General features: G+C 43.4%; 2 protein-coding genes across 3 annotated transcripts in view; one reads left to right on the top strand and one right to left on the bottom strand.

The window, feature by feature from the left end:
• The window catches only part of macrod1 (mono-ADP ribosylhydrolase 1), a 157,261-nt gene that overhangs the window by 128,643 nt on the left and 3,601 nt on the right, over positions 1-25,017 (bottom strand). For both annotated transcript variants that reach the window (XM_079509776.1, XM_079509775.1), the window contains exon 3: positions 23,477-23,584. In XM_079509776.1, coding sequence (XP_079365902.1) covers positions 23,477-23,584 — 108 coding nt within the window. The remainder of the gene's footprint in view (positions 1-23,476; positions 23,585-25,017) is intronic.
• Positions 1,225-3,399, top strand: flrt1b (fibronectin leucine rich transmembrane protein 1b; the record flags this gene model as incomplete). Its single annotated transcript, XM_079509764.1, has 1 exon — positions 1,225-3,399. The coding sequence occupies one exon, from the start codon at positions 1,225-1,227 to the stop codon at positions 3,397-3,399; it is 2,175 nt and encodes a 724-aa protein (XP_079365890.1).

Below are 25,017 nucleotides of genomic sequence, written 5' to 3'. Positions count from 1 at the left end.
GTGAACGCTTTGCCCATGCATGTGTACAGTAACTCACTGTGTATGTGAACGCTTTGCCCATGCATGTGTACAGTACACACACTGTTCATTTTCTGGTGTGTGTTTGTGCCTCATGAGTTTGTGTCTCATGCATGTCAGTGTATTTTGTTCAAGATCACAGACATTTTCACATGCACATTTTCGTCTATGTATTTGGCCACGGACCCCTGTCTGAAAAGGTTTTGTCCCAGGGGCCCCCATAAGAGAAGATTTATGTTAAAACAATTACAAAATAATTCAACTTTTTATTTGTATTTAAGAAAAATTGCAGATGTACAAGCTCGCAAGTGCGGCAAAAAGTGACGCGCTGTATGCTTTAAGATCTGCTGTTTTTGAATAGCCAACATATAAATGGAAAAAGTGGTTAAAATGATTGTAACGCTACATTAACTACTTTAGCTGGGGACCACCTGGATCCTCCCCATGGACTCCTGGGGGTCCCCGGACTGCACTTTGAGAACCAATGGTTTAAATTAACTACACAGGAGGTTGTGCTTGTGCTAATATATTTGAAAAAGGTTAAGGGGGTGGTTTCATTTGGACGGTAAGTTGCAGGGCAGTTGGAATGAGTTCACTGTCACTGTTGTCTTCAAGCCTAGCACTGCAGGCAATTCATCAGATTTGGCTCTTTGATGCCTCTTTTTCTCCATTTTAGTTTCATGTCACTCACTCTGGGTCATTTAATCTCCTCACAAAATTTCCTCCTCTTATTGTATCTCCCTCCAACTGCCACTGTCCAATTTTTCCATCTCTCTGTCCCCATTGCTCCCTCTGACTCTCGTAATCTCACTCGCCCACTCACTCACTCACACGCCCTCTCTCTCTCTCTCTCTCTTCTATCCCTCCATTTCTCTTCTACATGGTCAAATGGACCCATGTAATACCCAACACCCACTTCTAACGTATGCCCGATGATTCAATAACTTCAAATGGAAGAGAAAGAGAAGTAGCAGCTGGCGTAAAATAAAACATTTTAAAATGGAGTAATATGTATGTGTGGTCCACTCTGCTGTAACTAAATTTCACTCAAAAGCTCCATCTTCCTGTGAAAGCTCTTTCTCTCTCATTAATGTGATGAATCCCTCCCTCCCTTGCATCTTAGAACCAGTGAGCCACATATTTTGTTCTTGGTTTGACTCGATTTCTCTCCTTCCTGTCTTTCTCCTACAGAAGCCGCAGAACGCAATGGCAGCGGAGAGTCTTGCCGAGCTTCGCGATTGGCTATTCCTGCTCCTCCTGTGCCTCACCTTACTGGCCGAGGTACTGGAACTGGCAGCGGCGGCCATTGCCATGGAGACGGGCGAAGGGGAGGAGGGCGCCGTGTGCCCGTCGGTGTGCCGCTGTGACGAGGGGTTTGTCTATTGCAACGACCGCGGCCTCAGCATGATTCCTCCATTGCCGTTGATGGCTGCCATCCTCTACTTGCAGAGCAACCGGCTGAGCAACGCTGGCCTGCCTCCTTCGCTGGAACGTAGCAACTCCATTCGTGTCGTTTACCTGTATGCTAACCAGTTGGATGAATTTCCTTTACACCTCCCGCCGTCGTTAAGGGAGCTTCATTTGCAGGACAATAACATACGAACGTTACCGCGCTCCTCCCTGGCCAAGCTACCGTTGCTAGAACGTTTGCACCTGGATGATAATTCCATATCAACGGTTAGCATCCAGGAGCGAGCGTTTTCTGGGACCCCGCGGCTGCGTCTACTGTTTCTCTCGCGGAACCACCTGTCCAGCATCCCGGCAGGCCTGCCAGCATCCCTGGAAGAGCTGCGGCTTGACGACAACCGCATCAGCACCATCCCCACTCACGCCTTCCGTGGGCTCTCCTCTCTCCGACGCCTGGTGCTAGACGGAAACCTGCTGGCCAACACGCGCATTGCAGACGACACCTTCTCGCGTCTCGCCAACCTGACCGAGCTCTCATTGGTCCGCAATGCCCTGCAGGCCCCGCCCGTCAACCTACCTTCGGCGCACCTCGTGAAGCTCCATTTGCAGGACAACGGCATGACTCACGTGCCGAGAGGGGCATTCGATGGGATGCGGCGGCTGCAGAGACTGGACCTGTCAGGCAACAATCTGACCACCCTCCCTCGGGGCCTATTAAAGGATATGGAGAGCCTGGAGCTACTTCTGCTCCGGGGGAACCCTTGGTACTGCGGTTGCAACCTGCGCTGGCTCCACGCTTGGCTCCACAGCCGGGGGGCAGCTGTTACCGTCAGGGGACTGACCTGCCAGGGCCCTGAGGCTGTACGTGGACAGCCTCTGAGAGACCTCACCGCACTTATGGAGCAATGTGAGGGCCCCCCTGCTGGGACTGGAATCGGGGTTGGGGGAAACCAAGCCGAGAAAGGTAGAGGAGGAGTGGTGGCTCTAGGCCCCCGTGGCAGCAGCACCACTAGCCCCCTCTTCCCCCCTACCCAAGGTTCTCTCTTCACCCTGAGGGCCATGCGGCCAGGCCTGGTGATGCCCTTGCCTCCAGGAGAAGGTGGACAGATATCTGGGGAGGCACTGGAGCTGACTGTGAAGCCTCTTTCCGCAGACAGTGTTCTGGTTACCTGGCTGTGCCCACGGCCGGCGCCCTCCTTCCGCCTGTCATGGCTCAGGCTGGGAAGCAGCGCCGCCCTCGGCTCTATCACAGAGACCTTAGTACCGGGGGAGAGGCAGCAGTATCTCCTGACGCAGCTCACCCCGAGTTCGCACTACCTCATCTGCCTACTGCCACTGAAACAGGACGTTGAGGGTACCGCCGCAGGCTCCTCTCACTCAGGCAGTTTAGACACAGACAGTAAGGACTCGGCTCCTGCCTGCGCTCAGATCGAGACCGGAGAGGCCACGACCAGCGGAGGCGGCGAGGGCTCGAACAAGGAGGGGCAGGACACAGAGTTGACCGTCCTGCCTTTGGCGGGGATCATCGGGGGAGCCACGGCATTGGTCAGCTTGCTGCTGATCTTTGGCATCTTCTGCTGGTATGGACAGAGGGTGGGCTACATGTCGGGAGACTCGGGCTCGTACGGCAGAGGTCGCGGGGCCAAGCATTACGACGACTACGTGGAGTCGGGCACCAAGAAGGACACTTCCATTCTGGAGATCCGGGCGCCTCCCTCGGGCTTCCAGATGACAGCCATGGCCCAACAGGCGCTGCAGCCCAAGCTGGAAGACGTCACCTACATCCACACCATCTTCCCTTCCTCGTCCTCATCCTCTGCCCACGCCAACGGGACCTACCGGAGCGGCCATGGCGCCGGCACCCTCAATGGCACTATTCTGAGCCAAAGCAGTGGCCACCACCACGTTGGTTATGGCACCAACCGTGGTTACCGGGAGGGCGGCATCCCCGACATAGACTATGCCTACACGTGATGGCACTCAGACTCACGCCTTTGGCTGCCAATGTCAGGCACCATTTCTATGGCTAACGAGCGCCAGGCCAACGGCCACTTTATCCTTGGTTTCCAAAGTACCCTCTGTGCCTCTGCTGGATCGATTTTGATTGGTTTGCTGTGTAGAAAAGACTGGATTCGGCTACGGTGACTGGACATCGACACTTAGTGGCATAAGTCACTTGTAACCGCTCTGGGTATATTATATTATATAGTAGACCTGTGTTTCAATGCTACTTATGGTTATAAATGATTACTTTTTCTCTCTTTACAATATTTCACAAATTCTCTTCAAAACCTATCATTCTTCTGAGCTCATAATAATACACGGTAACTTATTTGAGGTTAATATACTAGGCTTAGCTGAATTAGCGGGGGATATATTTATAATAAAAAGAAAAGGCAGTCCATGTGTATAGAGATAGCTCTCATATCTCCCTTCTGTGTACTCTGTGCTGTATAGATAAAGAGAGAGAGTGAGAAATTGGTGGTTGCGCAGATGACAATGTATCATGATGACTGACATGAAAAAAATGTGTTGCTACTGCAGGCCTCTCCTTTCCTCTGCCCCCGCCCACCTCGTTTTTTTTGTTTGTTTTTTTTGGTCAAGGCTCTCTCCTTCTTATTTCTCTTGTGGAGCCGTGAGCAGAGGACGACTTTGTTTTCGCCAAGGGAGCTGACAGCAGTGATAACAGTCCTGACGGTAGACGCAGACAGACCACGTGGAGCACGGGAGACTAATGATTGGGGGGGAGGGAATGGGGTAGGTACTGGTAGAGAGGGTTGGTTGGATGGATGGATGGATGGATGGATGGTTGGTTGGTTGGTTGGTTGGATGGATGGTTGGATGAATGGTTGGTTGGTTGGATGGATGGTTGGTTGGTTGGATGGATGGTTGGTTGGATGGATGGTTGGTTGGTTGGATGGATGGTTGGATGAATGGATGGATGGATGGATGAATGGATGGATGAATGGATGGATGGATGGATGGATGGATGAATGGATGGATGGATGAATGGATGAATGAATGAATGGATGGATGGATGGATAGTTGAAGGGAGATAATAACAGGAGGATGGAGAACCTTCTGTGAGAGATGTCGGGTTGGCTGAAAGCAGAGCGCGGGGCACGAAGGGAGAATAGGAGAAAAACATGAAGTGAGAATAGGGGAGATGATAGATGCGACAGCGAGGAGTATGGAGGCAGACAAAAGGAATATAGGGGGGGGGGGGGGGGGGGTGTCTTACCGAGACTGGTGGGAGGGTTCCCCTGGGGAACGGGGGGGAGAGGCAACAATTGGGATGATTGAACAGTAAAAATCCTCAGTATTCATTTAAGAGTTAAATGAACACTGAGGATTTGCCTGTGATCTTTACCTGTAGCAGAACCACTACATGCCCTCAGGAAAAGCCTGGGGAGAAAATAGACTGCACACATGACACATACATCCTTGGTGGAACGATTCTATCAAATGACGAATGGTTGTGATCTTTATGTTTTTTTGTTCTTTCTTTTTTTTGCTAGTCTACACTTAAAATATAATGCATCTTGATCAAAATGTAGTCCCTGCGATGTGTGACATGCTGTACCTGACAGTAGCCTACCTACGGCATGGCAAGACAATCAGAGAATGCTACTGTACCACAACACAGAATTATTACCGAGTCCGAAGGAGAAACGACTGGCGTTAAGGGGGAAATTAAACACCCTCATCCTTTTTTTTCCTTAGCATTCAGAATTACAAAAAGAAAAGAATACTATGTTGCCAATTTCCTTTGCACCTGGTTTTATGATAAGCTTACTGTTGCAAATTATAGCTACAAATGATCTCATCATGCAAAAAGTCATTTGCATTATTCCGCAGGCTGGCGTAACGTAATGAACCCATAATTAATTTAAACAGCAGCAGATTTTTCGTGGGCTTGAAAACTAGCCTGGTCTAGTCTGTTTAATGTGCGACGTCTGTTACAGCTGCTTCATAAGTCATAACCTTTGATTTATACTGTAGAATGTGTGTGGTGGGGGGAAAAAAATCACATAACGAGGAGTTTAAGTAACAACCAAGGCACGTTAAATTTGGACATTTAAGCAGAAGCAGTAAAAGTTGCAGTGATGCATATTGTCATTTTGTGACTTTAAACCACTCAATAGATTTGTTTTAAAAGGATCCAGTGCATCCTTTGAACATTATAAGATAAAGTACTTAATTTAACTCAGGACCTGCTCTCGGGTTCCATATAGGTTGACTTAGATACCGTTCAGTTATCAGGGATCACAGCTGGACCACAACACTGTGCAGAACACACACACACACACACACACACACACACACACACACACACACACACACACACACACACACACACACACACACACACACACACACACACACACACACACACACACACACACACACACACACACACACACACACACACACACACACACACACACACACACACACAGCAAAAGAAAGGAGGCCATGGCTTTCTGACAGTCTGTCCCTGGCCTTGTTAATAGAACTCAGAAAGCAAAGATAAAAAGGTGCAGGTATAGAGAGAAGAAGAATACAAATGTATAAAGAATGATATCAATGAAGCAGTACCACTACCAAGGTGTGCGGGGGGAGGAGGGGTGTATTATGTTGGAGACTGTTAAGTGTTGAGATCCACTCTGACGTTGAATAGCTCTCTTTCCCTATCTGTTCTACTGTCCACCACTAATATCAAGACGTCTGCCCCTCACCCCACCCTTGTTTTGAAAGAGCACTGAGGCCTTCCTTCTATTCTGTTTAGAAAAAACACTTTCCTTTAAAACGCCGCTCTTATTATCTCTGAAGTGATAATGAAAACACTCTCATGTATAAATCGAACAAGTGGGGCGCAGAACGTTACTCCTTTTATTGGTCTTTTGTCTTTTTTCTACACGAATGAATAAAGACTTCTAAAAAAAAGAAAACTGGAAAAAGATGGGTTGTGAGTTCTTTGGCGCGTGTCTGTGGTGCATTAAATCAGAAATAAAGGCTGCAGATATCAAATAATGCACTTTGATAGCTGAAAAATCAATGGGAACCTCACATTATTAATGTGATTTATGACGGGACAGACCAGGCCTCATTAAATCACACACACTGAATGAATACATCAGTGGCTATACGCTCCGATTCCAACATTTATAAGGATCCGCCAGCTTGCTCGGCCAGACTTATGTTTGTGTGTGTGTGTGTGTGTGTGTGTGTGTGTGTGTGTGTGTGTGTGTGTGTGTGTGTGGGTGTGTGTAAGACCGACCAAATAGCAAGTGAAAGAGAGTGACTAAGTGTGTGTGTGTGTGTGTGTGTGTGTGTGTGTGTGTGTGTGTGTGTGTGTGTGTGTGTGTGTGTGTGTGTCTCTCTACGTTTGAGTGAAGACATGCCTCTCATTCTAAGAGAGTGCTAATGCTTGTGTAAGCACAAATCAATATAACGAACAGAGGAGTGTATAAGTGTCCATCGTAGACAAACTGCTTGTGACAGCCATGTGCGAACGAAGCAGGAAGAAGGAAAAGTGTTTACATGCAGTTAATGGCCATGTTGTGTGTGGGTGTGTACACAATACATGTGAGGAAGAAAGGGAATGACCATCACTTATATATTGAACATGACATACTATATTACTATATTACAGTACTTATAAGTACTGGTAGTATAGATGTGGGTTCATCACTTCGTCTTCACAACCACCATTATAATACTTGTACCCAGAACTCCCATGACTTTGGAGTTGAATTCAGGTCAAGTCTGTGCAGCCAATGACTCGAGACCATGCAGTTAGCCTCCAATAAATTAAAATATATTGAGTCTGTCTGTGTGTATTAATGCCATTCTGTATGCGATGAATCAATGTCATCATCAAACCACAACACAAGGCCTTCATATCGTCACTGCCTGGGGCTGGGAGGAAACTTGTATGTCCAAAACCTTTCGTTCCTATGGGTACAATGCAATATGATTTAGTCACAAGCTCTTGTTAATCATTTTGAAACCCACAGAGAGACGTAACCACTTTCAAACACTTTCAACGACGCAGTATAAACTAAATGCGGATTCAAAAATCACACCTGTGTGAAATGAGGGGCGCTCTTATCATCGTACATCATCATGACGTAACATGTCGATTTGCTCAGACACATATGACGTAATTCTCCATTCATTGTCAAGGGGAATTTAATGTTTGTGTAGGACGAAAATCTACACTAATAGCTAAATACGTCTTTTTTGCATGACAGCAACAATATATTAGATCTCAGCAATGAACACACGCTTGTTGTAGGCTACATGCTATGAATGAGTCTGACATGTGGTTTTTAAAAAGGGTTGGTAGAACTGTGGCAGTATCAAACGCAATTTAGCTAAATCTGGCTCATTTTCAATGCCTGGCACTCTCATTTCAAAATGTTCTGTTCAGGATTAAAGAAATACACAGATTTCCAGGCACTTCAGCTCTGCAGTATGCAGTGCCAATGCTTTAGAGTGATTCTAAAACAATGCTCCACTACACATGCAACGAGCAAGGGAATTAACATGCAACATGTTGGTGTATTCCTATGCACCGAAACTGCGTAGTCACTACAATCAGTTCTGTATATACTGTACAGTACCGTGTATAAAAGTCACGTGATTAGACAGATATGTAACACCAGGTGAACTATTGAAAGTTGTTAACCACAATTTTATTTATTTACCCTATTTTCCTGTTTTGTTTTGTTTAATTCTTAACTTAAACCAACCGTAAAATGATCTGCTGCCCTGACAGATATTCAGCCTGACACTTCACATCGATCCACACTTTTAGCTGCACTAAAACTCAACGATAACATAACTTTAGCTATAAACCAAGGAAGACAAAGTTTACTATGTTGGACGATCCATCTCAGGCTAGTTTAAAGTAGATTTTCGTACCATATTGAAATGAATGAAAATCAATCATCAGTTACCTCATAAATGTAACATGGGCTATATCTTGCGCCACCTCTTATCCGTAAACGTATTTACCATTTTTTACTATTTTAAAAAACATTTTAAAATAGTTCAAATAGCTGATCTACAAGCTCACAACGTGTAGATGTAGATCGGCTAGATTTTCAAAATAGTAAAAAATGGCAAATAAGTTTAGGGATAAGGGATAAGGGTGGCGCAAGATGGAGCCCACAATGCTTTGGGACATTGAAATGTGTGTTTTAGCACGACTTGTAGACAGTTGGATAAACATGCAATACTGCGTGTTCATGCCGTCATTCCTTCCGTTCCCTTATATAAGGGATGAAGTCAGGATTGAATGCAGTGGTCATGGACACACTGTCCAGAATGTGATACCGAAGGACAGAGGACAAACAAATAAAAAGTACCCTAAGGGTAGATAACTGCATTAGGCTCACACATAAACATGCACATCGAATCAAAAATACACATCCTTGAAAAACACACTTTCTTATGGCTCAATATGTTCATTCATAAGGACATGTTTTGTAGGACTCTAACAAGCATCTTTCCGTCTTCACAAAGGCAAAAGCATAAGAAGCCCACAGAGACTTGAGGCGCGCACACACACACACACACACACACACACACACACACACACACACACACACACACACACACACACACACACACACACACACACACACACACACACACACACACACACACACACACACACACACACACACACACACACACACACACACACACACACACACACACACACACACACACACACACACCAGAGCAACAAAGGGGGGGGATCATTGGTCCCCACAGGCCCATGGAAGTGGATAACAAACACTGACACATTTCTTCTCTCACAGATACTCTATAGAGGCACTGGAATACCTTGGAGGTATAAAACCAACCAACCGACAACAAAAACACTTGCAGCAAAAGCACACTTGTGGCACTTGTGGTTCAAGCATGGAAACGATATCAATTAAATAAACAGGTCAAAGAATATACATATTTATAAATAAATAAAAGAGTACTGCTGTACTTAATACAGTATAATTTCACAGTGAAATGCTGGGAGTGTAGAAATGAACCTAAAAAGGTTTGGTCCATAGATGAACACAGTGAATTTTGCTGTGCACAATGTGTGCACATTGTATGCTGTCTTTCAGGCATAAAGCTATAGCACTGTGATGCCAGTGCAATATCTATTGGGAACATAACGGATACGAATGATTGCTCCTGCGCCAACACAATGTTGAAAGGTGTGAGCTCAATCTCACGACGACATGTGAACAGCACATCTAATTATTTTCCATGTGGCTTCTTGGATCTAGTTATTTTTAGCTTTTCTTTGTTAATCTGTTAATTATTCATCGGATTACATTTTCACTCATTTGGTTGATAGACAAAGTTGATTAAAAAGCGTTTATTACCTCCTCAAGTAATATTTGTGCTATACCCGCCTTTTGTCTGTGTTAGCCCAGTAGAGTGAATAATTTATGAATTGCCTTTTTTCTCATGAAAAGATAGACCATCAGGCATTCGGTTTCATCTCCGAGCTGTGTGAGCAAGCTGTGCAAAGAACCCGCTTTTCGGTCAGAAGTGCTCTGAGCAATCGGCCCCCTGCTGGATTTCTGGGTCTTCCAAAGCCCTCAGCTTTCAGTCACAGTCCACTCTGTTGGCTGCTTGGGCGAGCAGGGCATTGGCAAAGGCCTGTACAGTAGTGATGAGAACCCTTGAAATATTCATTCTAAGCCTCTCTGGCAGACAAGCAAAGCAGGTACACTTATACATCAAACAATTAACTCACCAAAAAACAACTTTTTTGTGAGTTAGTTGACAATGTCAAACATGCAATGAGCTGCTAAACACTGGAATCACTAGCAATAAACTGTAATGATTTTATTTATTTTTATTTAATGTGTGTGGGTTTCCTTTGACATTAACTGCTTGAAATCTGAAGACATGGTCCGGTGTCGTCATACATCTTAACCATTTAAAGTCATACTGTGTAACTTTTTTCAATTAAGTTATTGCTTATATAATCTTATCTTTCACATGGTATTCACAGAGGTCTATACTTGCGCGTCTCCATTATTCCTTAGTGTGTGAAAGAAATTAGGGGTGCAAGTCAATTACATCTTCAAATTCTGCCAGTGGCAATACATCCATTCAATGCAATCAAGCATTCTCTGATCGTACTATCAAGATGTATAAAGACATCTCCATCTCGACTCGACTGCTCCTAAACCCTGATAAAGTGTGAAAGGCTCCTGTAAGCACCTCACGATGCCATGTCCATCACCATGAAAGTTCCACTTTCAGTGACCCACAGTCGGCACACTGTATACTGTAACTGATGTTCTGACATCAGTTACCCGTTGCATCCACGAATGACAGGACCAACAGCATAAGTGGATAAATAGCCTATAGCTCCTATAAATAAAAATGTCAATTTCCTAAGCTCTGATAATGTAGGCCCGAACATCAGCATGCAAGATGAATGCCACTTTTCAACACCTGATAGTTGGCAATTACGAAATGGTGATTGTGTGCGATGGGTGTACTCTTGACGAGCTTTTGTACTCACTGGTTGGACGGGGGCCATGAAAGGATTGAGGTTCAGATCCTATTTTTACCTCAAATGTGTTCTCTGTTACATGATCAGAAAGCCATTATTACTGACACGAGAGAAAATGGCGTATAATTATCTTAGATTATACTTGATTATCCTAGAGTACGGCACTCGGTGAGGTTAATGATATCTATATCTTATATTCCATCTATCTTCTAAGAAAACAGCATCAATCTAATCTAGCCAACAATCCAGGTTATATAGCAGATCTACAAGCTCAACGCATCACAATGTGACACCTTTTTGAGTTGAAAACATTAGATTGATTTTGAAGCATGTCACGCTGTGGGCACTTTTGGAGCCATGCCGCAATTTGCAGCTGATCGCCAAATGTCTTGTGCACACTTCCCACGGCTGACTAAGTACATCCAGTCCTCAACACAGAACAACTCACGTTTTATACTTTAATTTAATTTTATGATGGAAGTTAAATGGGACAAATATCCAAATATTGGAGTCATACATCATAGATACTGTACATAATAGATAAATGACATCACAGGCTCAGACACATAAAGATCCACATGAAAGTCGTTCCCATGTGCATTCCAAGATCCACATGATTAGATTTTTGAATACGGCTTAAGTGGTTAAAGCCATTCCTCAGGTTGATTGATTGAATAATGTATTAACAGTTTGGAGAATTACAGTACATTTCAAGCACAACTCAGACTGTTAACTGTGGAGTGGACACCATAAAGCATTACACTTGTTTACAATAGGGTCCACCATGTTCAATTCATCATAACATTTAGAGACTTCTATAGCCAAAAACATGAAATCATTATAGAGGAGGTAAAAAGGGAAAAAAACATATACAGTGAGGGGGAAAAGAGGTGGGTGGGGGATTCAGATTTTACGGGGGCCAGTTTCGAATTGCAGCCATCCGTAGGTGCCCTTTGAGAGCGGTTTTGAAGGAGTCAAGGGATTTGCATGTCTTAATGACTGTTGGTAGCATAAGAGCGAAATTAATTTAGTCCCTTGTTTGTGCCGAATCTGGGTTGCACATGGTTTGTTGAACTCCCTCTGGTGTTGTGGGTGTGGACTTTGTTGACATTAAGGAAGTATATCTTGCTGGTGTATCGAATCTTGTGGACCAGACCCATTGCAAGATGCTGTAATCTGTCGTCAACCCTAAGCCATTCCAGCCTGTCGAAGTGGGCAGGGGTGAGGTGGGTTCGGGGAGTGAGGCCAAGTAGTAAGTAGTACTAAGTAGGTGCTTGTTGCCCTACTCCTGTGATTCCTTACAACCAATTGGTGTTGCGCCAGATGTTGTCCTTTTAAGTGCCAAGCAGGTGACATGCAGCCATGGCTAAACCTGTTTTAGCAACAGCCTCATAGTTTGCCTGGCACTAAAATGGGTTTGACAAAGTACCGGCAGTCTAACATTATTTTTTGAGAACTGAGAAAGCAAAAAGGACTATACAAACGCTAATGATTCTGTATAGAATATATTTTTAAATAATCCCTTATTCTCCTCACCCACATGGGGGAACTAATTTTGACAGCCGGCTGATTTGCAAACTGTGCCCAAGTAATCCTTTTAGAGGCAAATTCTAAATGTACTCGATAGACCTACAGCCTATTTCGAAAAACTAGTCTGGAGTAAAGTTAACCACTAGTATTGACTTGGAAATCGGTGTCTTACACTAATCTTAAACGAAACCATTAAGGAGGAAATAGCAGGAATAACCACACATCAGCACAACGGAGAAGTCTTGTCTTGCTCTCTCCCATCACGAGTTTGTCAAGCTACCAAAAGACCATCACCTGGACAGCAAGCAGAGCAGCTCAAGCAATGAAACGCGGACACATTTGAACGCAGCACTCGCGCTGATGAGCGCAGCTTTGATAGGCAAAGTGCTGATGATCAAACTGACTCCTTTTCTCTTTTACTCCCCTTATTCGCTCCATCTCTCCATCACCCACATTGGCCCAATCAGGCTAATGAGGCTCGCACTTCCTCTATTCCTCCATCCCTCCCTCCCTCCCTCTATTCCTCCATCCATCCCTCCCTCCACACTAAAGTGGCGATTGATCGGAGGGGTGGGAAAAGCTTTTAACGAGGGAGGGGTGGGAGAGAAATAATTAGCACGAATGAGCTTTTCTGCAAACTCCTTCATTTGTGGGTTGTTTTTTTTCCCCTGTTTATTTACAGATGCGGCATCATTAGGGATTGACTCTCTCTGGGTATGTTAACTTCTCAATGTCAGGGTGTAAATCAATCTGGAGCTGTAAATTGAGAGCTGTTTGTCTAATGTCATTGGCTTCTTTGATGGGGCACAGCATTGCAATGTGTAGACAGAAGGGAGAGATGGAAGGAACAGATGAAGGGCGGTGGTGGGGCCTCCTGGGTAAGTACAAAGCAAAGTAGCATAAAGCATCTAACATTTCCTTCAATTTATCTCTCAAATTGAGGGGCAAAGCAGACACCCAAAAAGTCTCATGAGAACTGGAATCGCTGAACCTTGAAGGGCTCGAAAAATGTCCGGCACACAGGGAACATCCAATCGCTACCCAGATGACCAGTAAAGTGGTCTCACTCTGACGGCCGGACGGTAATTAACTCGGACAGATCTGGACTGGAAAAGTGGAGCGACGGTGGTGCTTGAAATGAACGCACGTTGAGTCACAGAGAGCCACCGCTGCTGCCTGCAAACCTCGCCTGTGGCAAAGGCAACTATTATGGAGAGGCGAACAGGGAAGTAGTCCAGTAATAATGTAATTTGACCTCTAACTAATTGCAAAAAAACCAAACTCAACTGATTTTGCATCTTCAATATATCCTGAATAACAGAAAGAAAGTTGCCTGGAATTGTCTGAGGGGAAAGTGTTGAAAATGGCCTGTACAGGCTGGCCACCATTGACATCCTATTATAAGGCAATATTTTCAAAATTTCCTTATGCTTTAAGTAGCATGTGACATATCAAACTAGGTTGTTGTCATGATGTTGAAGCCATTCCAAGCATTCGTTTTGCATAAAAACACTCATTGGGCTAAATTTGGCCATAACAACTTGCCAAAATGTAATGAGGTCAGCACATTTGGGCAAGTTGCTATGGCCAAATTTAGCCCAATGAGTGTTTTTATGCAAAACTAATGCTTGGAATGGCTTCAGCATCATGACAACAACCTAGGTTGATATGTCACATGCTACTTAAAGCATAAGGAAATTTAGAAAATATTGCCTTATAATAGGATGTCAATGGTGGCCAGACTGTACAGGCCATTTTCAACACTTTCCCCTCAGACAATTCCAGGCAACTTTCTTTCTGTTATTCAGGATATATTGAAGATGCAAAATCAGCTCAGTTCGTTTTTTTTGCAATTAGTTAGAGGTTGATCCTGTATTTTACATAGATTTCCTGTACTAAAGGGCAAACAGCATGAATGAAGCAGAGCAATAATGAAAACATGTGAGTACCGTGTCTAGATTTAAGTAGAGCCTGGAGCCGATCCCCATGTTGGGACTTTCCTAGACACGGAATGTTTTTAACAATGTTTTGTTCACAAAAAAGAAAACAAAGAAGAAAAAGAAAGCTCTTCAAATTAATTTTAAAAACTTTGATTTGATTAAAGTTTCTATTTGAGAACATTTCAATTGAGGAAACAAGTAAATACAAATAAATAATAATTAAACTTATATGAAAAGAACATTTTACTTTAAAGTGCAAGACCATGGGTTTGGGTTGCCATGATGCAACTTCAAATGTGGACAAGAAATCTAAATATGCTCGTCATTGACTTGCATTGTATGCTGAAACAGCTCTCAAAGTCACTATTTTAGTATGTAAACAAACACAAACAAAGTTGATTCAGACAATATAGGCTAGAGCATCAGCAAAACTGTATGTTTTTTCTTTTAATATAAAAATGTTAACTTGTTGATTTAACTATTTAAAGATCTGGATCCGGATCCACGGATCCAGTCTGGGTTTTCTTCCTAATAAAAATGGAAAAATCAACAGGAAGCAATTTCTAATCACTAGATCAATTATTTTGTATTTCTTTTCTACATTTGGAGTTACATCATGGCAAGGCAACTACTGTACACAACCCAAACCTCTACCAATGTTGTCTTGCACTTTAATCATTATAATGAACAAGCAAACAAGCAAATGTAAATACACATATAAACTGCACTATTTTATTTAACCACTGTCTCTCTCACCTATTTTTTTTTCTTCCAAACGAGTCACAGCTGCAAACCCCACAGAAACTAGAGGGCAAAAGAGGGCTTACATTGACTGCTGAACATTAACGGAGATGGCAGGCGGAAACGCAGTCTAGCAGCTAGTGCTACAAAGTGAAGTTGAGGTGAAGAACCTGCTGCCTCTTGCCTTTAAGAGTCTGCTGATCTGCCTCTTGCCTTTAAGAGTCTGCTGATCGGAGTCCTTAAATACACAACACAGGCCTGTGGTCTTTCATTTCGTAATCCTATGGAAAATGACGGGTCTTTCCGAGAGGGAGTAAGAGGTTCATTTTCTATTCATTTCACATGTCATTTTTTATCAGCATCATTTTGAGAGAAAATCTTAATTGTTAATACCTAGAGAAATCTTAGCTCTATTTGACAGCAAAATTACCGTACAGGGAGTATTATAATTGCACGATGCATATTTCCGACAGGCTAGAAACTCACTGCTATACCTACAGGGAGAGTCCATCTTCATTTTTAATTTAAAAAATGAGAGTTTATAGACTGTGTGTGTGTGTGTGTGTGTGTGTGTGTGTGTGTGTGTGTGTGTGTGTGTGTGTGTGTGTGTGTGTGCGCGCGCACACGCGTGCTGTGCGTGACGCGTGCTGTGCACGACGCGTGTGTGTGGGTGTGTGTGAGAGATTGTGAGAGAGAGAGACATGTCCATAATACAGAGGAGAGTCCTTTAGTCTTTTATCGAGACATTTCAATTCCCCAGATCCTACTGTAGTAGTTGTGGGAACAACTGAAATTGCAAAAAAGTCCTTGAATGCTCTTGTTGGTGAGAGCTGGATATTCAAAAAAATAAGAATCTACTTCAGTATATTATCCTCTAGATTCCTAGACTATAGACACCTTTAGTATATGTTGAAAACTTTCCACTTCAGGACTGTGTTTTCCACTTTGTAGAGAGGTAGGTCAGAACACAGATAACTTTCCGACAGCTCATCATCTTTACATGAACTGAAGCAGCACAGGGGCCTGCCAATTTGCCTTTGTAAGTGCTGTGTGTGAAGACAGTCTGACAGGCATGTTGTGAGTGTGTGCGTGTCTATCAGCCCTATTTTATGGAGCAGAGTGTCACTGCGGATGGGATATTGCTATAGAAACTAGAGCTGAGGGAACACGTACAGTTACTAGGGTAAGAATAAACAGTGCCGTTTCGCGAGGGTTCCGTGCTCATCTCTGCACCGGAGCACAACGACAACAATCCATTTGTTTTTGCAAAAAGGCAATTAAATGTTTGACTAAACTCTGAACACTATGAATACAATTACAAATCTGAAGATCTATGAATTTGCATCTGAATTTGTGCAGCATTGTTTGTCCTAACAAATAATTAAGGGCCTGCTAAACTCAGGCAATGGTGTGTTAAAAAAATAGAAGTCACATTAAACTATGACTGTGAATTGGGGGGAAAAAAATAAACACCACACATTTTGTTTGTCGTTTCCTATCTCGATCAACCACAATATTAGTCTGTGATGGCAAACTCTGTGCGGCATCTTGCATCATGAGGCTGTCCTAAGAGGATCGAGCTGTCAACAGCTGTAGGAGAGATGTCTAGTAACTACAGCACAGAGTGCAGTAAGAGTGAGAGTGAGAGAGAGCTTGCCATTACCTCCCAAGAACCCACTAGTGTTGAAAACTAAATAAAAACTAAGCTATAATGACTAAAACTATGACTAAATTAAATATATACTGATTTTTTGAGTGGTGCAAACCACTCCAACAACCAGCTTTGTTTGTATCCGTGTTTGTGTGTACCTGTACGTGGGGCCCAAAAGAATGAGCATGGTTACTATGGTCACTGACATTACGTCAGACCACAGCTGATCAGGCTATATAAGACCTTGCACCACTCAGTTCACACGGGTGTGATCTTTTTTTAACATTACTAACTAGACTCAAAATAAAATAAGAAATAAGGCTAAACTGATGCAATGAAGAAACTGGCAGATGTTTTAGGATAAGGAGCTATGGGATTACCAATACACAGGCCTTATAAATGAACTAGACCGGGCAGGCGGGCACCAGCCTATTCGGGAATAATGCAAATTGGGAATAATGCAAATTGGGAATAATGCAAATTGGAAATGCATGCCCCACCCATTTATGTATAGGCATTGTACCCAGATAGCCTGTTGTCTGTCTGTGCCCGTAAATGGAGATTCCTTTAGCTGTCAGTCCGTGTCCCTTTATGGCCTGTGGTGTGGAGTTCTGTGTCAGGCATGCCCCAAATATGGAGTCCAGTCCAGTCTATGACGCCAGTACCGTCATATTGAGGATATACCCGATATGAAAAAAATCACACCCGTGTGAACTGAGTGGTGTAAGGTTTTATATAGCATGATCAGCTGTGGTCTGACGTAATGTCTGACGTAATGAAATCACACAAAATATGTTAAGTAAGAAAAGCTATCATTTTTGATAAATGTATGTATCACACCCGGATGTGATTTCACAACTGGCTTTTTTTGCGCAGAGAAAATGACCACGGTTGCTACGGTCATCCAGTTCACCCGGGTGTGATTTAATTACGTCAGAAATTATTTTGAACATAGCAACCATGGTCATTTTTTTATGCACACAAAAGCCAGTTGTAGGAGTGGTTTACACCACTCAAAAAATATCACTTGACTGACAAAGCCTGAAAAATCCCTACCTGCACAGTCTCATCATTGGAAATCACAGTAGCTAAGATATTTGTAGATGCATTTGAACTTGAAGAAAAGAAAACACACAATTTAATCCTTTGCCAAGTGTTTGAAAATCCCTATGGGTATGGCTGGATAAGCACTCGACTGAGATATTAGTACTACTGTATAACCCCAGTTCAGATTAGGTAAAACGACACCCAGGTGACAGCTTAGAAAATCATTTTGGCAACCTTGAAGCAAATTGGAACAACGATTCAGTCTGGAAATCTCCATAGGCACACTAAAACAGAATGGTTCTAGTGCAAAACTAAACCCGGGAACGCCTGACAGCCTGATGCTGGTTCTAAGCATTCCGCTAAGCCCTGTTGACAAACCCAGCTAAGAATCAGGGACGCCTTGCAGAAGCAGAGCGTTTGCTGTGCTGCCATGAGGCTCTAATAGGACTCTTCTACCGGTGGAGCTGAGAGTCAGTCTGCCTGATCCTCGTAAGATCACTGCACCGAACGGGATAACTAGCGAACTCCATGTCTGTCCATCTTTCCATCAACACATACTCGCTTCCTCCAGCTATTTCACTGGACATAAAATGTACAATTTTGGCATTTAGTAGGCATTCTTATTCAGAGTGACATACAATGCACATTATATCATGAACCCCATTTCAAAATAATTCTGCACACATGGCACAACAGTGTTATGAAACATACCGCTATTGTCATATTCTGTGAGTTTTGTAATGATTCAACGAACACAGTTACAGCTACAGTATGTCATGTCCATTCGTTGCATGTGTAGCTACCCTACTAGTCAATGTGATTGAAACTTCCAGGGTATATTTCAGGGAATTACAGTATATACTGTAGACATATCCTGCAAGTTTATGATAATTGACCCAATGGATGTCGATCTTAGTCTATTTACGTGCTGACTGAGCCTCGTCCCCTTTAAGTTCCGATCGATAGAACATTTTGGTAGCAACCATGACCGGTAGTTCCAGTTGCTACCCTCAAAATGGTGGAATGTGTCCATATTACTGTAGGCGCAAATGGGCATTGCTTATATGGATACATTTGTCTGACCCCACAGAATACAAGAAGAAAATAATTCTGTTTGTGAGAATTACTGTTCAAGTGTTATAGACCAAAGCATGAGGGTATTGTTATAGTCAGTGCTACCAGCTTCTTTGCTTAACACAACTAGGTCTAGCATCTGTAGGTAACAAGTGAGGAGACAAAGAAATGGGCTGCTATGGGATGGGGAGCAGTTTAAAGTCTGAACATGTTGGATCTTTGGTTGCACAAACTTGTTTACCAGACGACTAGAATTATTTTTTCGATTGTCTTTGATGTTTTTGATGTTTGGTTGTTTCTGATGTACCGGTATTTGATGTTTTTATGTCTTTGATGTTTCCTGTTGATGTACCCCGTCTGTAAAGCATTTTGTAACTATATGCTTGGAAAGGTGCTACAGTATATAAATAAAATGCATTAATTAATTCCCAGCGTCAGTAAGTCTGCGAGGGAGAAGAGTCTACGTTGCCTGGAGCGTTGGCCAGGTTGTCATAGGGTGGGGAGGGACAGACGTCTTGTGTTTGCAGATTGTAGTATAATAAAGGAAGGGCAGTAGAAGGCTGGATCATGGTCAATGTGTCGGCCTGCCTGCCCACCCATTCCATCCCTGTCATCCTATTGCCCTCGTTCCTCCATCCTCTCTTATAGTGGATGCACTCTGTTAACCTGCTGGTGGAGAATGTGCTGCGCTGCCCTGTCCTCCAACCCCTCACTCTGTCAATCTCCTCCCGCGCAGGCCGTCTATCGATGCATCAATTATCAATACTTTCGTTTCGGCTTGTTCATCTCTGGGGGAGTTAAAGTGTATCAGCCTCTACCAGCCTCTCTCTCTCTCTCCCTAAGCAGACAGCCCCGTCTGTCACCTACAGGCCATGAAACTATTGGCTGTAATCTTGTATCTCTCACCCGTTGCCACGGTGAGTTAGTTTCCGCCGGCAACCGAAAGCTTTATCTCTGACCTGCAGAGGAATACCTGAAGACCATATCGCGCGTACACACACACACACACACACACACACACACACACACACACACACACACACACACACACACACACACACACACACACACACACACACACACACACACACACACACACACACACACACACACACACACACACACACACACACACACACACACACACACACATATCGTGACTTGTCGCTTCCTGTGAAAACCTCATCCAAAATCTTCCTTTTTTATTATCATTTTTAAAAAAACATTTTAAAATATTGAAAACAGCTGATCTACAAGCTCACAACAATTTGCGTCGCGGGGCATTGTGAGCAAAGGCATTCATTCATTTACGGAAACAAATAATAAAATTAAATATGGAGATGCAAAGTTTACACCTGACATCCACGATATGTAACCTTACCTTATCCATGCTTGGACAAAACTATAGAACACAGGCCTCACCTCTCACACTCAGTCACATGCCCACACCCCCACACCCAGACACACAGGCCGCTCCGGCGTGCTTTGAAGAGTAGCACAGCACTAAAGACTGAGTCAGTAAATGAATGTTCTTCATCACTCGACGGCAAACAGTTTAATTTTAGGGAACATTTTTAATAGTCTGGCCCAAAAGATTTATCAGCGGGCTTTGCTGCCGCACAAACACACACGCACGCACGCACGCACGCACGCACGCACACATTTCTAAAGAAATAAGTAGAAAATCTTAAAATGTTTTCAATTAAATTTCAATTCCAAAAGGTGAGTGAAAGGTAGGCTGCAATAACTGGCATTTAATGTCAAACAAGATTAACATAATGGCAGCTTGAAGTAAGAACGGGTAACTAAAAAGTAAAAACCCATGCGAGTGAAAACGGAGCTCTGTAATGCTTGGAAAATTATACATTTAATCAATCTGAAAAAAAAAAAAAGGTTTTAATGCAAAGTTAGTTGCGAAGCACGCACCAGAAACTCATCACTCCAATGACATTTCATTGCGCAATCCATCTTAATCAACTAGCCCATCAGAGACAATATATCCTCCCCTCCATCTTTCTCTCACGCGTTCTCCTTCTGAATGTATAGTGATGGAGGGGTGTAAAGAGGAGGATGTTTCAGCCCGCTGTCCGCCCCGTGCCTCCCCCTCCTTGTGAGACCGGCTCTTAAGTGCTTGTGGGTTTTTATGTTTGTAGTGTTTTATAGAAGCCAGAAGGAGCCAAGGGCTGTAAAAGTGTGGATGGGGATGGGACGGAGAGGGGTGTGGTTGTAGGGGGTTACTGGGTGGGGAGAGGAGGAGGGGAAGAGTTACAGTAAATCCGATCTTTATTGAGAACGACACAGAACAACAAACTGGGCCCACCCACTCGAACCAACTCCCCCTTCCCACCTGATCGATCAAGGCAGACTGGGGAGAGGGAGGGAAGGGAGAGAGCACTCTCTCGCTCTCTCTCTGTCTCCACAGACAGACACACTATAATTTTCAATTGCTACAGTGGATCTCCTTTATCCAAGGTTTGTGGATTTGAGATCAGGGAACCTCTACAACTTTTCTCACTGTTGGAAGAAAATAATCTACAAAATACATCTTCTGCACATCTCTCTCACTCAGGCTGTGTGAGCGTGCATGGTCCGAGCGTGCGTGTGTCCGTGCGTGCATGTATGTCTGTGTGTGTTTTTATGTTGTTATTTTGTTGTAAATGTGTGTCTGTAATGTCTAGTACTCAATTCCTCAACACCAACCAGGCCAGGAGGCCCCCTCCCTATTTGCCCACCAGTCTGGCAGTCTACCGTATAATTGGCCACAGTTGGCTTGAATTGAATGTTTGTGGCCTTAGGGTCTAAATGATGCCGCAAGGCCTTTCAGAGCAGTCTGGGTAAAAGAAACTGCAATACTCCCTGACACGTTTAAATATATTTAAAAGGAGGGGAAAAAAGTATCGCTTTATCAGCCATGTTGTGGCTTCCGCGTGACACCAATGCTATGCCGCTAGATCCATTGGCCACAGATTAGCGTTTGATTCAGGCTGCTGAGGGATTGTCGCGTCGCCTTGCCAATGTGGTTTCCTCTCTGCTTGTTTGCCTGTCTTTTTCGTGATGGCATTCCCCCGCCTGAAATCACTCGCAGGCTCTCAGTCAATCAGGCGAAAAGGGCGGCCAGTCAGTCAACTCAATGACCACAGACACATTCAATCAATCAGTGAAAGACAGACAGACAAACAGGTCTCACTTTGTTGCCCAGCCCCAAACCCCTAGCGGTTTGCCCTGTACCTGCTTGTTGCCATGGCAATATGGCGAGGGGGCAGTCTCCTGTCTTCCTCTCCTTTTCACTTACTCTCTACTCTTGCTCCTTTAACTCTCCCCTTTGATTCCATGTTTCGTTCCAACGTGCCCTGCCTTTCCATCTGGCCCTCAATCACATTTGCTCTGTTGTCTTTGTGCTTCACTCTGCCGTCTCACCTTGTCTCGTCCTCTTTCCTAAATTACTCTTTACGGGCCGTTTACTCTTGTTAATTTGGTGCCACTTTGCATAGTGGGACTCTATAAAAAATCCTTGTAAAATACAAAATGCCACTTAAAACTCACCTGTACAGACAGAGATACCCACAAAGACAAACAAAAACACTTTTACCCACACACACACACACACACACACACACACACACACACACACACACACACACACACACACACACACACACACACACACACACACACACACACACACACACACACACACACACACACACACACACACACACACACACTCACTAAGTACATAAATGGATGAGATGCATACAAATAAAACAGCCACGTTTCATACAGAACACTAAATGCCAAAATGCGTGTCCTATAATTATTGAGTGTCTGTATCAACATTCACTCACTGATGGGTTCCACAACTTCCACCTGCAAGCAGTCAGCTGCCAGGAAAAGCCATCATTTCGGTGCTAAAGCCTCATCATCAAGCATCATTCCTGCATGCTGGCCTGTCTTCCTCCCTTGATGCAGGCTCTGTGCCAAGGCACCGATTACATCTCCCTAAATGCCCACGGTAAATGGTTCTTCACAGTGAGTACAGTCATTTGTTGCCATCTAGTGGCCAGATTTTCAGAGGATGAGATTGAATGTACATAGTTTACATTTACAGGTGCAGGGAACAATTCATGCAATTAAAGTATCTGGCCTTCAGCAAAAAAGAAAAAGTGTGATTCAGACAAAGTTCTGAGCAGTCAGATGATTCATCGTTGGCAAGGTCAGAGTTTTGGCTGGGAGACACACAAACAGACAAATGCACACATGTGCGCACACACATGGATTTGGGGGGCTTGTTGTCTCAGTATTTTTCCACACTTTTTTAAATGGTCGATGTCACAGCCATTATGCCAGAATAAGCTTGGTAAACGGAAAGCAAATGCAGATCCATTTGGATTGTGAATTTGTGATGTTAACTGCCAAAGGCAGGAATACGATCCAGACACAGCTGACTGGGTGCATTGATGGAGGCTTACATTCATTCAACTCAGTAATTTCATAGTGACTTCCCGACACACACACCTGCATTGACGATGGCATCTATCTCCAGCTTAGTAATGTCACCGCTGTAGAGGGAAATTTTCTGGTCCAGCTTCTCATTCCTGGGGTAGTGAGGCTCTTCACTGCCATCTAACAACAACAACACACACACACACACACACACACACTCTTAACTACATGTCTACAATCCAATACATTGAACCACTTTATGGATGGAAAACATCAGATATTCCAACGCTCCAATACTTTCTTGAATCCACCCTGACACCAGAACACCACGTCAACTTTAAAAGCTTTCGACATATGCTCTGAGCATAACAGACCTACATGGTGAACTTCGACCTGAGTGTCTGCTTTAAAGTTTGTAACCTATTTAATTATTGTAGCAGTTGATTTTGACTAAAAGTTTAATAACTTTCATAGATAGATAGAAAAATCATCTCTCTTTAAATAATATGTATTCATTTGTTTCAGAATAAGATAACACACACCGGTCTTGGTGTGCTGAGCGAAACTGTTAAACTAACAGATAACAGACAAAAGCAGGGGCTCGCAACTTACTTTGTAATGCTCCAGGTAACTTTTATTCACAAACACAGCAGGCATACAACGTTTCGACCAGTATAGTATAGTATAATCCCTGCTTTTGTCTATTCATTTGTTTCCCCATTTGATGAATCACCTTAGCCTGACACTCAGTCATTTAATTTCATTTCACTCCATTATTCAGTCTGGGCGTGGCTGGCGATTCAGGGGCTAGAGCCAGGCTAGAATTAACTCATTTTATTTCTGAAATGTATCATGACAGAATCTGAATTAATTAGAATTCTACTGGTGTTGGGCACTGTACTACACTGTATACAACATAATGTATTTGATAATACAACTATTTACTCAAAATGTAAAGATAAGCAAAAAGAAGTAAGAAACTTGTACAACTAATAGGATTACACAATTTATTTTGTTGACACACATACTAAATCATTCTGTATATGTTTGTATGTACTTGTCCTGTAATTACAGTGATGGTATAGCATTTGTTTGTCGAAGGGCATTGGTTTGTCGAAGGGCATTGGTTTGTCGAAGGGCGGCAGTGGCTCAGGGCTAGAGTTGCCGGTTGGGAACCGGAAGGTTCACAGTTCGATCCCGGGCTCCCCCTGAGTTTGTGTCGAAGTGTCCTTGAGCAAGACTCTGAACCTCTAATTGCTCCTGATGTGCAGGTTGGTGGATGTAAGTAGTAGGTCTACATCATTATTCAATGTATGCCCTGAAAACCTGAATAAACAAAACTATGGGGAAAACATAAACTATGTACAATACAATATACACTATAGAAGCTTGTGATAGTGAAATAAATAAATAAATATGAATGATTGCACATGTTGATAATGTACACAGAGGGTAGTATACAATCCACATTTGTATTAATAATAAATTAAATATACTTGTATTTACTAAACATCACAAACTATGTATTTTGTGCTGTCTTTGGGGCCGTCGATTTGTCACAATCTGTCTGTGATGTTTCACTTTCCTTATTCATTTCATTACCATGCTGTGGA

This window comes from Electrona antarctica (genome assembly GCF_951216825.1).
Source record: "Electrona antarctica genome assembly, chromosome: 1".
Taxonomy (NCBI): domain Eukaryota; kingdom Metazoa; phylum Chordata; class Actinopteri; order Myctophiformes; family Myctophidae; genus Electrona; species Electrona antarctica.
Note: the sequence above shows the minus strand (reverse complement) of the source record. Positions and strands in the feature narration are given on the sequence as shown.